Genomic DNA, 13,821 nt, shown 5'->3' on the forward strand with positions numbered 1-13,821 from the left:
AAAAAGATGTACAATATTACTAAAAAACAAACAAACAAACGAATCCTTGAAATGAAGAGAGAATTGAATTTTCAGGTTGAAAATATACTGTGTTCTGGAAAATTGATGCAGAAAGCTGAACACCAAGACATTTCCTAGCTTAATTCATTTAGCACCCTGGAGTCAAGTTTTCTCATTTTAAAAAATGGGATAATAATACCCACCTCACAAAACTGTTGAGAGAAATAAAATTAAAACTAAGGTTTAAAAAGTAACTACACAGAGCACAATAAATAGATGTGTTTTAGTGTTATTTTTTATGTGACTTGCTTTGTGTCTTACTGGTCCTATTAAAATATATATACATGCACACATACATACAAACACACACACATGCACACAAGCACACATGCTTCTTAAAGTCAGATTATTTTACCTGGCTTTGTACCCAATGAAGGATCTAGCAGTACAGGGACTTGCTCATGAACTAACAAAATGTAAGGGATGAAAGCATCCTTGGAAGGTCATATTGTCTAGTAATTCCCAAAACTTGGAAGGCTTTGAAAAGTAGAGTCCTGGGGTCTGCTCTAAGCTATCTTGGTTAGTGAAACTGAGCTGAAATCTAAGAATTTGTAATTTTTAAGTTTGCTAGTCAGGCAGATCTGGGAATCATAGAAGGTATTAGTACATACTTGCTGCAATGAATTGCACTGAAACCAGACAGTGACAACCCATCTTGAATGAGCCAGTACACACGTGGTAAACCCCTGAGGCAAGAAACTGCTTGCCTCAAATGACCAAAGGCCTGGAAGGGAGACTCTCCGATTGCATTCTTCATATACCCATCCGCGAGGAACTGGACCCCTGCTCTCTCCAGAACTGTGCAACTCTGGGCATTATGTTCTAGAGGCTGGGATAAAGAATATCAGTACGAGGAAAGTTTTTCCTTCTCAAGGTTGTATGCCTGCGTGAGCCCAGCCTTACATGTCCGGTATAACCATACCATCTACTCAACTATTTGCCCTTTTGTATCAAGATTGTTCCCATCGTTAAAGGAGTAACATGTTCATTAACAAAAATTTTTGAAAATACAGAAGTAGCAGAAAGAATCAAACACCCACTTATCACTTAAAGACAATCTGTATTTTGGAATTTCTTTCCAATCATTTACTGATATTCCACATACATTTTCCATGTTATGATTAACTTTATGGAAATCATTGCTTGTGGATGCACATCTTACCGTGTCTATAGGCTGTGACTCACTTAACCCTTTTCCTGTTGTTAGGCATTTATGTTATTCTTATAAATAAAGATACCATGACAGTCTTTGTGGATAATGCATTTTCCATATTTGAAAGTGTTTCCTTAGGACAGATTCACAGACGAGGAATTACCACACCAGAGGATACTGAAATCATACTTTAAAATACTTACCTTGACTTCTCATAGAATATTTAAGGTTCAAGTCATTATTTGTACTGAGGTTCTTCAGAACAACATTATAATCCACTGCAGTATCTTTATCAATGTTGTAGTGTTTTGCAAACCTAAAATAGAACTGTTCATTAGTATTCAGAAATTATGATACAGAGAATCTAAATGAAGCAAGTTTTTTTTACTAAGGTATCCTTTACTCTGGGGTTGGCATTAATTTTAATGTGTGTTTCTAGCTAGAGCTGGAATAAAGAAGTAAACCCCACGAAATGTTACTGTGAGATTTTAAAAAGGCAGATACTCCTGAAACTAACACAATCAACTATACTTCAGTTTGAAAATTAATTAATTAATTAATTAAAAATGCAAATATTTAGGAGGAGATCACTTCACTCTCTCTCTAGATGGCTGTGTACAGATCTGCGTGCAGAGGTACGTCTCAGGACCCGCTAAGGGAACGCCCCCTGCCTGTACCCCGTAGGGTCTTCTCCCTTCTCCGGTGGGGGTGAGTGAGGAGCACCCCTGCAGTCAGACAGCAAAAGCAGTTCCCCACTTCCTTTAATAATTGGGGGGAATGGATCTGGGCCATGAGTCAGCATAAAATTGCTATAACCAGAGAAATCTACAGCCGGTGGAGGAGAGAACATAGCCCACCTTCTTGACCAAGAATATCATTTCGCAGAGAGAAACTGTGCCCAGGATGGCGTATCGTGTTACAGCAGTCGATGGTGGGAGCGGGGCAGCTTTTCTCGGAGCATTCTAGGCTGTCTATGCATAAAGAGAAATTTTGAAAACACTTAACCAAGGTCTCTCCCTGAAATACACTGAGATACTTTTTTTAAAGTTAAGATAAATACAATGTTTGGATTCTTTTTTCCTCTAAAATGAAATGTCTACTACTCAAACCTGCCACTCGATAAATGGTTTTCTAGATGATCTCTGCAGTATTACATTTATAAACAATGACAGTTTTTAAATGTTTGGTTATATTATCTCCATATGTGTTGGTTTCCATAATTATCTAATTTCACGCTGCTTTCTAAAAATCTAGTAATTATCACTTAAAGTAGTTGTTATTTTTCTGTTGCCAAATTTAACAAAGAGTGATGTCATGTATTCATTTCAACGCACACCTTTTTTTCCACTTTGATGAATCCTGCCTATTGTTCTAGTAAGAAAAATTATCTTGAGATATGATAGCTGCCAGATGTTAATCTTGAAACTCCCTAAATAGCTCCATCTTTCATCCACAGACTCTGTCTGGCAAAAACAAGCTGTAAGCACAAGAATCCAGAAGGCGGCACCTAAAGTGTTCCTTTTTGAGTTGCCGTCCTACAGAAAGTCCCGGCTACTCTGCAGCTCCAGGAGAATGTCAGGATGCCGATAAAAATCTCATCACCAACTTTCCTATTTTTGGTAAAAATTCAGCATCCCTTCAAACTGGTATTGGCTCATAAGAGAATCCTGACCTTTCCTAATGCCCAGCCCACCGCATTCATAATACCTGCTACACAGTCACTGAGAACAGACAGACACAATTCCATGGTAATATTTCCTACAGATAAAATTCAAAAATGAAGCCTCAGTACTTCTCAAGGACGCAGCATCTCAAAAGGTTTTTTTTAACAAGAATCAAGGCATGGGAGACAGAACCATTCTTAAGACACAGCAACCAAGGCCATTTCCCCAGGGACCTGAAGTGTGGGCAGGAGAACTCACACATGTGCGGACACCCAGGGCAGGACGGTCACATGGGAAAGCTGACTTCAGATGCAAAGGGAATGAGGCCAATTGACCCACAAACCTCTCCAGCATCACCACCCAGAACAGTGCCTTGGGCTTCATTCATCTGCCCAGGCAGCAGGCTGAATTCTAGTGCGTTTGTTTGTTTGTTTGTTTGTTTTTCAAGGTCGCTCATAAATTATTTTACCCGGATTCAAATACTTTGTCCTGCAGGGCAATGGAGAGGAAAGTAGGATGGTGTGAGATGGAAAAGGAAGAACAAAACCCGGCAGGTCTCGGGACACTGGCTAAGTATGGAACTTGGAGATGATCTTCTCCCCCGCTCCTTGCTTCCATAGGCTGCATGGCATTCTGCAGCCTGAAGAGAACTGTTTCTCCAAGAGTAAAGGACACTCGTGGAATCTGTACTATCATGATAGCATCGATGTGAAACGAGCACCTACTGCATGTCAGGTACACTGCAGGCGCAGAATCTTCATGCCAGCCTTGCAAGGTGGGCTCCTCAGTCCCCATTTCTTTAAGAGAGAGCCGAGTCTGAGAGAGGCCCAGGAGCTTCCAGAGGCCCCGCAACTAGGGAGGGCAGACACAGACCTGACCCCAAGCGCGCCTGGCTTCAAAGCCCAGGCCACTCCTACCTCGCTGCACGCCGAAGACTGATATTAAATAGAAAGCTGTTAGATAAAGAAAAGGATTCAAAACTGCATTGTGTTTCCTGCTCAAACACTAAAAAGGCGAAGTTAATACTGAAGCAGCTACTCAAGGAAAGAGTATATTCTTGAGCTTCGATAAGAAAAGCATTACAGCAATTGAAGAAATGTTACTTTTGATCTTCTGCTTTTCTATTCTGAAGGAAAGCAATTCTATTGCGTTAAGTTCCTCAAGCCTTATCATGCAGACAGCATTGTTTTTAAGGCTTAAAAAAATATCTCAAATAAAAATTTGTGGAGTTCTTTACTATTCAATACTTGTGAGATGGGGAAACAGACAGTAACATTTTTTTATAGATTTACTAGGTTGGAAACTAGTGCCAAACACAAGGTTTATTGTCAAATAAAACACTGTTTTGCTTTTTGATTGCTCGTTTTAGAAGAGCGCTGCTTCTGTTCTATAATCGCGTGCACAGAATTATTTAATTTGTTTTGTTTGGATCTTATTCTGGACATTTTCCCAGTCGGAAAGATGTAAAAATTAAAACATCTATTATGTCTTTTATATTCTGAGGTGGGTTATAAGGAGAAAAAAAAAAAAAAGAGGAAGAAAATATTCAAAATACTGGGAAATATCCATATTTTAAAAGTCTCCTTGTTTTTCAGACCCTGCAGTGCCTGTGAGGTTGGCACCTGCCCTCTAGACTTGTTTTTGCTCCAGAAGCAGATTCTTCCACTAACAGAGGCAACGTCGTCTTTATAACACTATGGACGCAACCACAAAGACCCATGTCAGTGGCGATTTATAACTGCGGTGTGATGTGAAACTCTGAGGCTCAGGGTGAAATCATCAGGCTTGGTACTTTTGTTAATGGCCCAGAGGATACTCAGAAAAGTGGGGAAAGGCAGGAGGACGAGGAGGGCCTCTTGGCTGAGCACCTTCCAGTGGCTTCCATTCAATACTCAAGTAGCCACGGAATCCAAGCATTTGGCTTTTCTGAACGATCTGGAGTTTATTGGAGGCTCGAAAAACAGTCTGTGCAGGCTTCCCCACACCGCCCTCGCGCCAGGGGCAGGTGGCGGCTTTCAAACGCCAAGAAGCAGCTAACGGCCCCCTGCTGCAATGCCCGCCCCAAACTCAGCAACAAAGTCCTCAAAGGAAAATTAAGCTTCTGTTATTATGTCAGGATGGAGAGCCAATAGGGAGCACATCAACCAACAAATAAATCCTGAAATTTTTCATTCTTCTCTTAACCCCGGGCTCTGAGTAAAAGTCAACTGTGAACTGGAAACCCATGGGGTGGTGGGCGAGGTCCCAGGCAGGCAAAGGGAGACCACTGGTGATGGATGACTTAAATCGTCGAGATGCGTTCAAAGCTGCAGGCCAGATGACTCTCACCCGCGGGGACTGGAGGAATTAGAACCGTTAGCTCTCACTTTGGAGAATTCGTGGAGAGCTTCACGAACATGGGAGAAATGCAGATTGAGGACCTCTTTTAAAAACAGTCAAGACAGAGAAGGCAGGAGGGAAGGACGCTGCCTGGATCCAGTGAACCCAACAGGTCCCATTTTGAAATGGGCTGAAAGTCCTACTGAGCAATCTCTCCCCATACCTTCGTTTACTTACTTTTTGTATTCATCATCTTTCATCTTCAAACAGAAGGTCTCCAGAACCCTCCTCAGTGCATGTGGTTGGACCAGACCCGTCTTGTTAACATCAATGAGCTTAAGGGCTTTGATAACAGTTTTAATGTTTTTGAAAATCTGTGTATAAAAAGAGATTTAGGAAAAGTCAAAAGATCCAGCGTCAAAAATCAAGATGGTAATAATAAAAGTGAACGTGTTTAAATACTTCTTGTAAAATAAAATGTTTTCAAAGACTCACAGTCGTAGGTACTGCAAAATGACGTATCTATGGAAAAAGGGACACTTTACATTTCTTGAATGTTTTCAAAGCAATTTTCTCTGTCTTAGTAAGTCTTAGTAAGTTTCAGTAAGGTCTTAGTAAGTTTAAAAAAAAAGAACTTTTTCTGATGTAAAGCAGTAAGTCTCATACACAATTCATTGCATTTTAGAGCCATATGAAAAATCTTTTTTGTTAATTGATACTTTAAAACCGTAATTCTGGCATAGCTGGATCTGGACAATTCTTATTTTTCATAGCCACATGCAAACCATTTTTACTAGGAGCTGAAAACTATGAGCGTATATTCCAACCCCTCTGAATTTTTGAAAGATATTACGGAAAAGCTGTACAGCGACCTTTCCCAAATTCAGCAAAGGCATATTTATTGGGCACAGAGACCTGGAAGGCACTTGGTTAGGTCCCGTGGAGACGCGGGGCCGTGCGCCTGCCCTGAGCCAGTTCTATGTAAAGGAGAGAAACATCCGCCAGGGCTCACCCGTGCCAAGCGCAGAGCCCTGTGACTGCACTCTCCCGAGCCACACGAAGGACGTACCGTTTCCCCACTTTTAGATAAAACCGAGGGTGGGGGAGGCCACAGGAGTGTCGCCCGTCATCACCTGGTTAGACGATAATGATGCTGGGGTTCAAACTCAAGTCCACCCCCAAACTGTACCTCCCGCAGAACAGATAAGGCATGTAAATAAATATTCATAAATATTCACCAAGATAGGAACCATGGGAACAAGAGCCAAACACCAGAGACAGACAAGCGAGGAGCTGTGGGTCTTCACACAAGAGAACAACACTTCCAGCAGAGCCACCTGGGAGGCTTCCTGCAGGGGGTGGCATCTGAGCCAGGAGGGGGCCGGGGCAGGACAAGACAGGAAGGCACTGAGTACAGCTGGGCGTGAAGGGGGTTGTGGATGAAGGGTGATGAATGTCTGGTGCGGCCAGATCCTGGAAGGTCTGCCTCTGCATCCTGTACTAGATCACATCCAAGTCCAGCCCAGACTCGGAGGGAAATTAGTGCTCCTTAAGGAAGGAGTTTAGGGAAGACTCTAAGATGAACAGGCTTTCTCCTAGTTTCCTCAACACCTCCTCTGACAGGTCCCTACACTGTCTCTGACCTGAAGGAGCTGCCAGCCCCCTCCCAGGGTGGCCGTCTTAGGGATCACGCAGGAGGAAACACTGAGCTGGCCTCTGCCCCAGCTCCTCCTGGCTGGGTCATCTGAGACCCTCCTGCCTCCGCCCCCGGGGCCCCCGGGGACGTTAGCCGGCCTCTGACTCAGCTCCTGTCCTCCTCCCGTCCAGAGGTCACCTGCCTGCTCAAACTCACGCCTCGTCACCACTAACTGCCGCTCTCCAAAACGAAGTCCCACATCCAACGCCCCCCGTCTTTCAGCCCGAACCCCAACACCCTTCTGCCCTCCGGGACCCCGCCTGCTGGTCCCTCTCCTCCGCACGCCTCCCCACGGCCCATCTTTACAGTGACCCGGTGCCTGTGTGCTTGACCGCCACCTCCCTCCTCCTGCCTCCCCGGTCTTGGCTAGACCCTAACCCTGGTCAGATCCAACTCACCGCCTCTTCCAAGCGCCTGATGCGGCCGGAGAGGACGGGCCATCGAGCACTCACCTGGGTCCCCTCACTCAAGACCATCAACCCTGCCAGCAGGCGCGCGTGGTGATGCTCGCCTGGGCGGTCCGCTCACCCGCCACCGGGCACCTTTCCCGCCTTCTCCGCTCTCCGCCTCCCTTCCCACCCCGCCTCCTTCCTCTCCGCTGATAACCTTCCTCCTCACTTGCAGAGAAACCAGAAGCAACTGGACGGCAAGGTCCCGTGCTCCCCGACACGCCCAGCCTGTGTGCCTCCACACCCGGCCACCCGGCCACTGGCCTCCGGTCCTGCGCCGGGCCGCCGCCGCTCTCGCGCCCATCAGGAACTGCTTGTGCCCCGCTGTGCCCAGCTCTGAGCTCGTGTCCACGATGACGAACCATCTGAGAGGTGAGCCCTCCCTCCTCACCCCGCCTCGCCCCTGCCCCCAGCCACTCCTTCCCTTTTGCAGAAATCCCCCCTCGAAAGCTGTCTGTGCGCCCTGTCTCCAGCCTATCTCCCCACACACCCGATCAGTTCTGTCCGCACCGCTGCACAGAAACTGTGACCTTGTCAGGGCGACCTTGCCAGGCCCAGCGGCTCCTGGGCGCCCATCTTGCTGTCTCTGCAGCACCTCCTCCCAGCTCACCGCCCCTTCTTCCTGGACGTAGGCCTCCCCCCCGGCTTCGACACTCCCGCCTCGGGTTCTCCTCGGCTTTCTGGCTCGGGCTTGGCCTGGTCCCTGCTGGTCCCTCCTCATCTCCCGGCCTCTGAGCTCTGGGCACCTGCGGACTCGGGCCTCGGGTCTCCTGGCTTGTCTAAGCACACTCCGTCCCGGGCGGCCCAGGCCTGTAGCCTTAATGAGCAGCTGAGGCCTCTCAGTGTCTGTCTCCAGCCCTGGCTCCTTCTCGGAGCCCCAGTCAGGACGTCCAGCTCTAGAGGCCAGCAGACGCCCAGCTCCGCCCCGTCCCACCGTGGCCGGGCCTTCCCGCCAGATTCTTCACTCACATCCCACGTCCGGGCCAGCCCGAGAGCCCAGCGGCCCTAGCTTCAGAACGTTTCCAGAACCCAGCCCAGTCTCTCCGCCTCACACCCTACTGCCTGGGCTGGTGCGACGGCTTCCCACTTGGGCCCCCAGTGTCCACGCCCGACCCCACAGCTGAGGTTCCAACAGCAGCCAGGGTTCTGTGTAGCTAAGGCTGAGCACGCCCTCCAGTCGCTCTCGTCCCCTCCAGGTCAAAGGCCAGAGCCCCGCAGACCGGCTCCTGCCGGCTCTCCATCCCCCCAGCCGCCCGCTGGCTCACTGCCTTCGGGCCACGAAACGGTCTCTCTGCTTCTCGTGGGTGCCAGCCAGGCACCTCCTGCCTCAAGGCCTTTGCATTTGCTGTTCCTTCTGTCTGGAAACTTCTTCCCCAGACGCCCACTGGCTCTGCCCTCACTTCCCGCAGGTCTTGGCCCAGATGTCATCTGATCCAAAAGGCCTTTCCTGATCCCACCCGCAGCACGCATCTGCAGGGTACTTCTCACCAACGAACTTCATGCTCGTCTTTACTGTCTGTCTCTCCCTCTGGCAAGTGTGCTCCCTGAGAGCGGGGCTCTGTTCACTGCCTCACGCCAGGGTCTAGAACAGCCTCTGGCAGAGTGTACATGCTCAGTAAGCATGTGCTTGAGTAAATGAATGAGTGAATCCATCTTCTTTTCACCTGCCTGGAAAAAAGCCACACTCTGAGGAAGCCTTGTTATATGTTGACGAACACACACCTCCTCGGGGCCTATCCTGAATGTAACAATGATTACATTCAATGTAATAAAGATTACAATAATATGGTAATTGAACAAATGTGAACTGGATGTTTGCAAGGCCCTGTGCTGAACCGTATACACATCTCCCACTCCCACCGACTAGAGAGCATTGGCTGAAACGAGCTTAATATTCAAAACCAGGAAGACCAAGCAAGGAAGAGCCGGGAGAGCATGAGCTGGAGCGAAACCGCTCGTGCACGTCCACCCTCAGCTCCACCACTTTGTCTAAAAGCACAGGGCCCCAGCCACAGAGAGCGCTTGTGCCCGTGGCCAAAAAAAACCCCTCGGTACCTCGTCTGCTGCCAAACCCTGATTCACCTCTTCTGGGAGCACATGAGGCGATGCGCTTTTTTAAAACCCAAAGTAACCCAGATGGACCCAGCGTGGAAAGCAGGGAAGCAGCAAATCTGGCACAGAGCTCACACCCACCAGAGGTATGTCTCCAAGTTTCTTATCATTTGTCAGACTGAAGTTTGGCAAGATCTAGATGGAGCTGCAGATGGTGAGGCTTATCAGAGGCACCAGAGTTAGGGCCGTGGTGTGAAGACTTGTCCTCCCCGTGACGGTGACGGGAAAGAAGAAAAACACAAAGGAGTAAAAGGACCTGCCCCTGCCTCGCCCCGCTTCCCTCTCCCTTGAAAAGGGAGAAGAGGTGGGAGAGGAAACGCAGAGAGAGAAATCGGGATGGTGTGGGCAGCATCCGGCTCCTCTCTGGGCCAGCCCAACGTCTGCCATTTGGCTCCAACTGGGACACGTGTGCGTTTAGAGCCACCGGCTCTGAGCCTCCTGTTCCTTCCACCCCAGCCCCAGCTCTCACCCAGCAAGGCCCTGGGCTCCAGCCACACTGAGCTCCGTCGCTTCCCAAGCCCTCCGGGGTCTCTTCACCACGCCCAGAGCCCTGGACGATCTGACCCCCCCACCTCCTGACCTCACCCGCCAAGTCCCCTGGCCCTTTCCTGCTCCAGCCACACAGGCCTCCCTGCGCGTTCTCACACACACCGGGCGCGCTCAGCCATCAAGGCTTCTGCACGTCTGGCTCCCTCCGCTGGACGGCTCCCTGAGGCCCTCATTCAGGTCTCGGTCATGTGCCACCTGCCCCGAGAGGCCTTCCCGATGACCTGCACAAAAACGCATCCTCATCCCTTTTCTCCTTCGCGTTCACCCACACCTGCACATTGCATATTTCTGTGTCTGTTTATTGTCTTTCTTCTTCCATTGAAATGTAAACGCCACGCAAGGGGATTTGGTTTCATTTGCTGCTGTATCCTTAGGCTTACAACAGTCCCTGGACAGAGTGGATGCTCATAAATATTTGCACAGTGAGTTTACAGCCGTGTTGCTGCCCAAACGCCTTCCCGTCCGCTCCGGGGCAGGAGCTGGCGCCGTCTCTCCTGCTCTTCTGACTGCACTTCCATCCCGACACTGGCCCCCTGACCTCCATCTTGACATTTTGGTGAATTCCTGCCTGAAAGTGGTACCCAGCTCCTCCCCTGCAGGAGGGGACCTCCCTACTCCCTGCCTGGCATCTGCTCTCCAGGAGCTCCATCCCCCTTCACTTCCCCACTGCTTCTCGGGAGGAGGGCTCAGAGAGGGCCAAATCCACGGAGAGAGGAGAAATGCTGTACAGCCCACGGGAGGAAAGGGGCCTCCTCCCAAATCCAGCTTCTCAGAAAGGAAAGCGTGGTCTTGCCCTGTGAGGGCCCAGAGACCAGCTTGAGAAAGGTGCTCTCCTGGCCCGGCTCCAGCGCCTGTGGTGGCCGAGCTCCCTTTCCTGCGTTCCAGGTGATGCAAACTCCTGTCTGCTGCCTGTTTTTATATGCCTGCAAGCTGAGAATGGCTTTTACATTTTTAAACGTTTGAAAAAAATCAAAGGAAGGATAATTTTGTGACGCGTGAAAGTTATCTGAGTTTCAAATTTCAGGATCCAAAAGTAAATTTTATTGGCGCCCAGCCACGCCCCGTTCATTTATGTAAATAAGTTGCCTCGGGCTGTTTCCCCTACAGGGGCAGAGCTGAGTAGTCAGACTGAGCAGTCTGGCCGCCAAAATACAAATATTTACCATATTCACAGAAAAAGTTCACAACCCCTGTTCCACTCCCTCCCATGCAACCCCAGATATCTGAGTGGGTGGTAGGTGTCATGCAGCTTCAGGTGCACAAACACAGAAGCAATGAGGATTTAAAAAGAAAACCAAAACAATAGCTAATTATGACGTTAAGGCTCGAGAGCCAGGAAATGGCCTGAGGCCCTCTGAAGACCTGCCCTCAAGTCTTCTCTTCCCCGCCACCTGCCCCTGACCCATGCTCTGAGCCCTGCGCTAGGCTTAGGAGTGCTCCGCCCTTCCCCGTCCCCTGCTAGACCCCCCAGCTCCCCGCTGCACACCAGGCCCCCACAGCCCCCAGGCTCCCCCTGCAGCACCACAGACCCTGCAAGAAGGGCAGCATCTGACCCTCTTCTTGTCCTCAGAGCCCCCATATGGAGAGATGACTGAGCCCTGGGGATGATTCAGAACCAAGCAACCTAGGGAAGCGAACCACAGTGAAGATGCATTAAAAGGTTCGCTTCTTCCGTCTGGACAGCAGGGCTAGGAAAAAGCAGGCTACAAAGCCTAAAAGTTCTGAAGTATGGCTACATAAACCAGGACTCGCTCACCTAACATTTCAAGAAAGGAAAAAAAGCCCCGTTTCACACAGGAGTACAAAAGGAGGAAGTGATTACTGAAAAGGAAGTGATAGGAGCAAAATTAAATTAAAACTTTCCCCAAAAGATTTAGATGAATTCATGGAGGGCAGACTCACAAGTGTTACTACATGGAGCAGAGAATATCTGTCCTGAAGAGTAAAGCCAGGGAGGGAGTAGGGAACAGAAACCTCCTCCAGATACAGAAAACTACAGAAAGTACCCCGGGCTGCCATCGTTTGGGTAACCTTGGAACAGTGACCTGACTCTTCCTAACTTCAGTTTCCTCATCTGTTAAATGGGAAAGAAGAAGGGCACTGTATCAGCGTGTGCAGGTAAAATGAGCTCACGTGGACTTCCCTGGCAGCGCAGTGGTTAAGAATCCGCCTGCCAATGCAGGGGACACTGGTTCAGTCCTTGGTCTGGGAAGATCCCACATGCCGCGGAGCAACTAAGCCCGTGCGCCACAACTACTGAGCCTGCGCTCTAGAGCCCACGAGCCATAACTACTGAGCTGGCGTGCCACAACTACTGAAGCCCGTACGCCTAGAGCCCGTGCTCCGCAACAAGAGAAGCCACCGCAATGAGAAGCCTGCGCACCGCAACGAAGGGTAGCCCCCGCTCGCCACAACTAGAGAAAGCCCGCGCGCAGCAACAAAGACCCAACGCAGCCAAAAGTAAAATATAAATAAATAAATAAATTTATAAGAAAGAAAGAAAGAAAAATGGGTAGATATAGTAGAATTTCATCAAAATTTATTAAAAAAAAAAAAAAAAAGAAATGAGCTCATGTGTGCAGGTACCTCCCAGGGAACATACTCAATAGATGGAGGTCTGATAGGAATTGCTGATCAGGACCAAAGGCTGAGGACAAAGATATAAATAGCCAGATAGCTACACACACATGCTGGAGAACAGTAACTGGCAGAACCAGCACTAATCCCCCACACCAGCCAGCGCCTCTACCTCTTCCAGAAAGTCTTGAGTGGACAGGAGTCCAGGGCCAAGAACAGGGCCTGGATCAACGAATAAGTGTTAAGTGGACGAATGTATGGATGATGGATGGATGGATGGATGGATGGATGGGTGGATGGATGGATGGATGGGTGGATGGGTGGATGGGTGGGTGGATGGGTGGGTGGATGGATAGACGGATGACGGATGGACAAATGGACAGAAGGAAGGATGGATGGATGGATAATAGATGGATGGACAGATGGAGGGATAGATGGATGTATGCATGCATGGATAAGTGATAGATGGATGAACGGATGAACAGATGGATGGATGGGTGATTGATTGCAGCATTCATGGGGAAGAAGCTTTGGTGAGCCAATGAAATCCTTGTACAGACAGGACTGGTGCCTGCAGAACGGCAGATAGGCATGTCATTTCTGTGGACACAGTGATCTGCTCTACACCTTCCTGGGGGAAGAAACTGAGAATTGAACAGAAATAGCAGAGCAGGAGGGGAAGATTAGAGTGGTCTGCACGCCTATTATTGGCATGGACAGGACACGTGAATTTTCCACGAGTTAAGTGGAGAACAAGAAAGGTAGAAGGCTAACAACGAAGTATCAGAAAGAGAAATTAAGGAAACAACCCCACTTACCATCACATCAAAAAGAATAAAATACCTAGGAATAAACCTATCTCAGGAGGCAAAAGACCTGTACTCCAAAAACTATAAGACACTGATGAAAGAAACTGAAGATGACACAAACAGATGGAAAGATATACCATGTTCTTGGATTGGAAGAAGCAATATTGTTAAAATGACCATACTACCCAAGGCAATCTACAGATTCAATGCAATCCCTATCAAAATACCAATGGCATTTTTCACAGAACTAGAACAAATAATTTTAAAATTTGTATGGAAACACAAATGACCCTCAAACAGTCTTGAGAAAGAAGAACAGAACTGGAGGAATCATACTCCCTGACTTCAGACTATACTACAAAGCTACAGTAAACAAAACAGTATGGTACTGACACAAAAACAGACTGATAGATCAATGGAACAGGAGAGAGAG

The 13,821-nt window shown here is 48.4% G+C and overlaps 1 protein-coding gene across 1 annotated transcript in view; it reads right to left on the reverse strand.

Moving 5' to 3' along the window:
• EFCAB6 (EF-hand calcium binding domain 6) overlaps positions 1 to 13,821 on the reverse strand; it is a 227,434-nt gene that overhangs the window by 148,060 nt on the left and 65,553 nt on the right. Inside the window, exons 6-7 of the mRNA XM_067698329.1 lie at positions 5,434 to 5,570; positions 1,417 to 1,529 (exon numbers count right to left, since the gene is read on the reverse strand). Coding sequence (XP_067554430.1) covers positions 1,417 to 1,529; positions 5,434 to 5,570 — 250 coding nt within the window. The remainder of the gene's footprint in view (positions 1 to 1,416; positions 1,530 to 5,433; positions 5,571 to 13,821) is intronic.

The sequence above is a fragment of the Pseudorca crassidens genome, chromosome 11, assembly GCF_039906515.1.
Source record: "Pseudorca crassidens isolate mPseCra1 chromosome 11, mPseCra1.hap1, whole genome shotgun sequence".
Taxonomy (NCBI): domain Eukaryota; kingdom Metazoa; phylum Chordata; class Mammalia; order Artiodactyla; family Delphinidae; genus Pseudorca; species Pseudorca crassidens.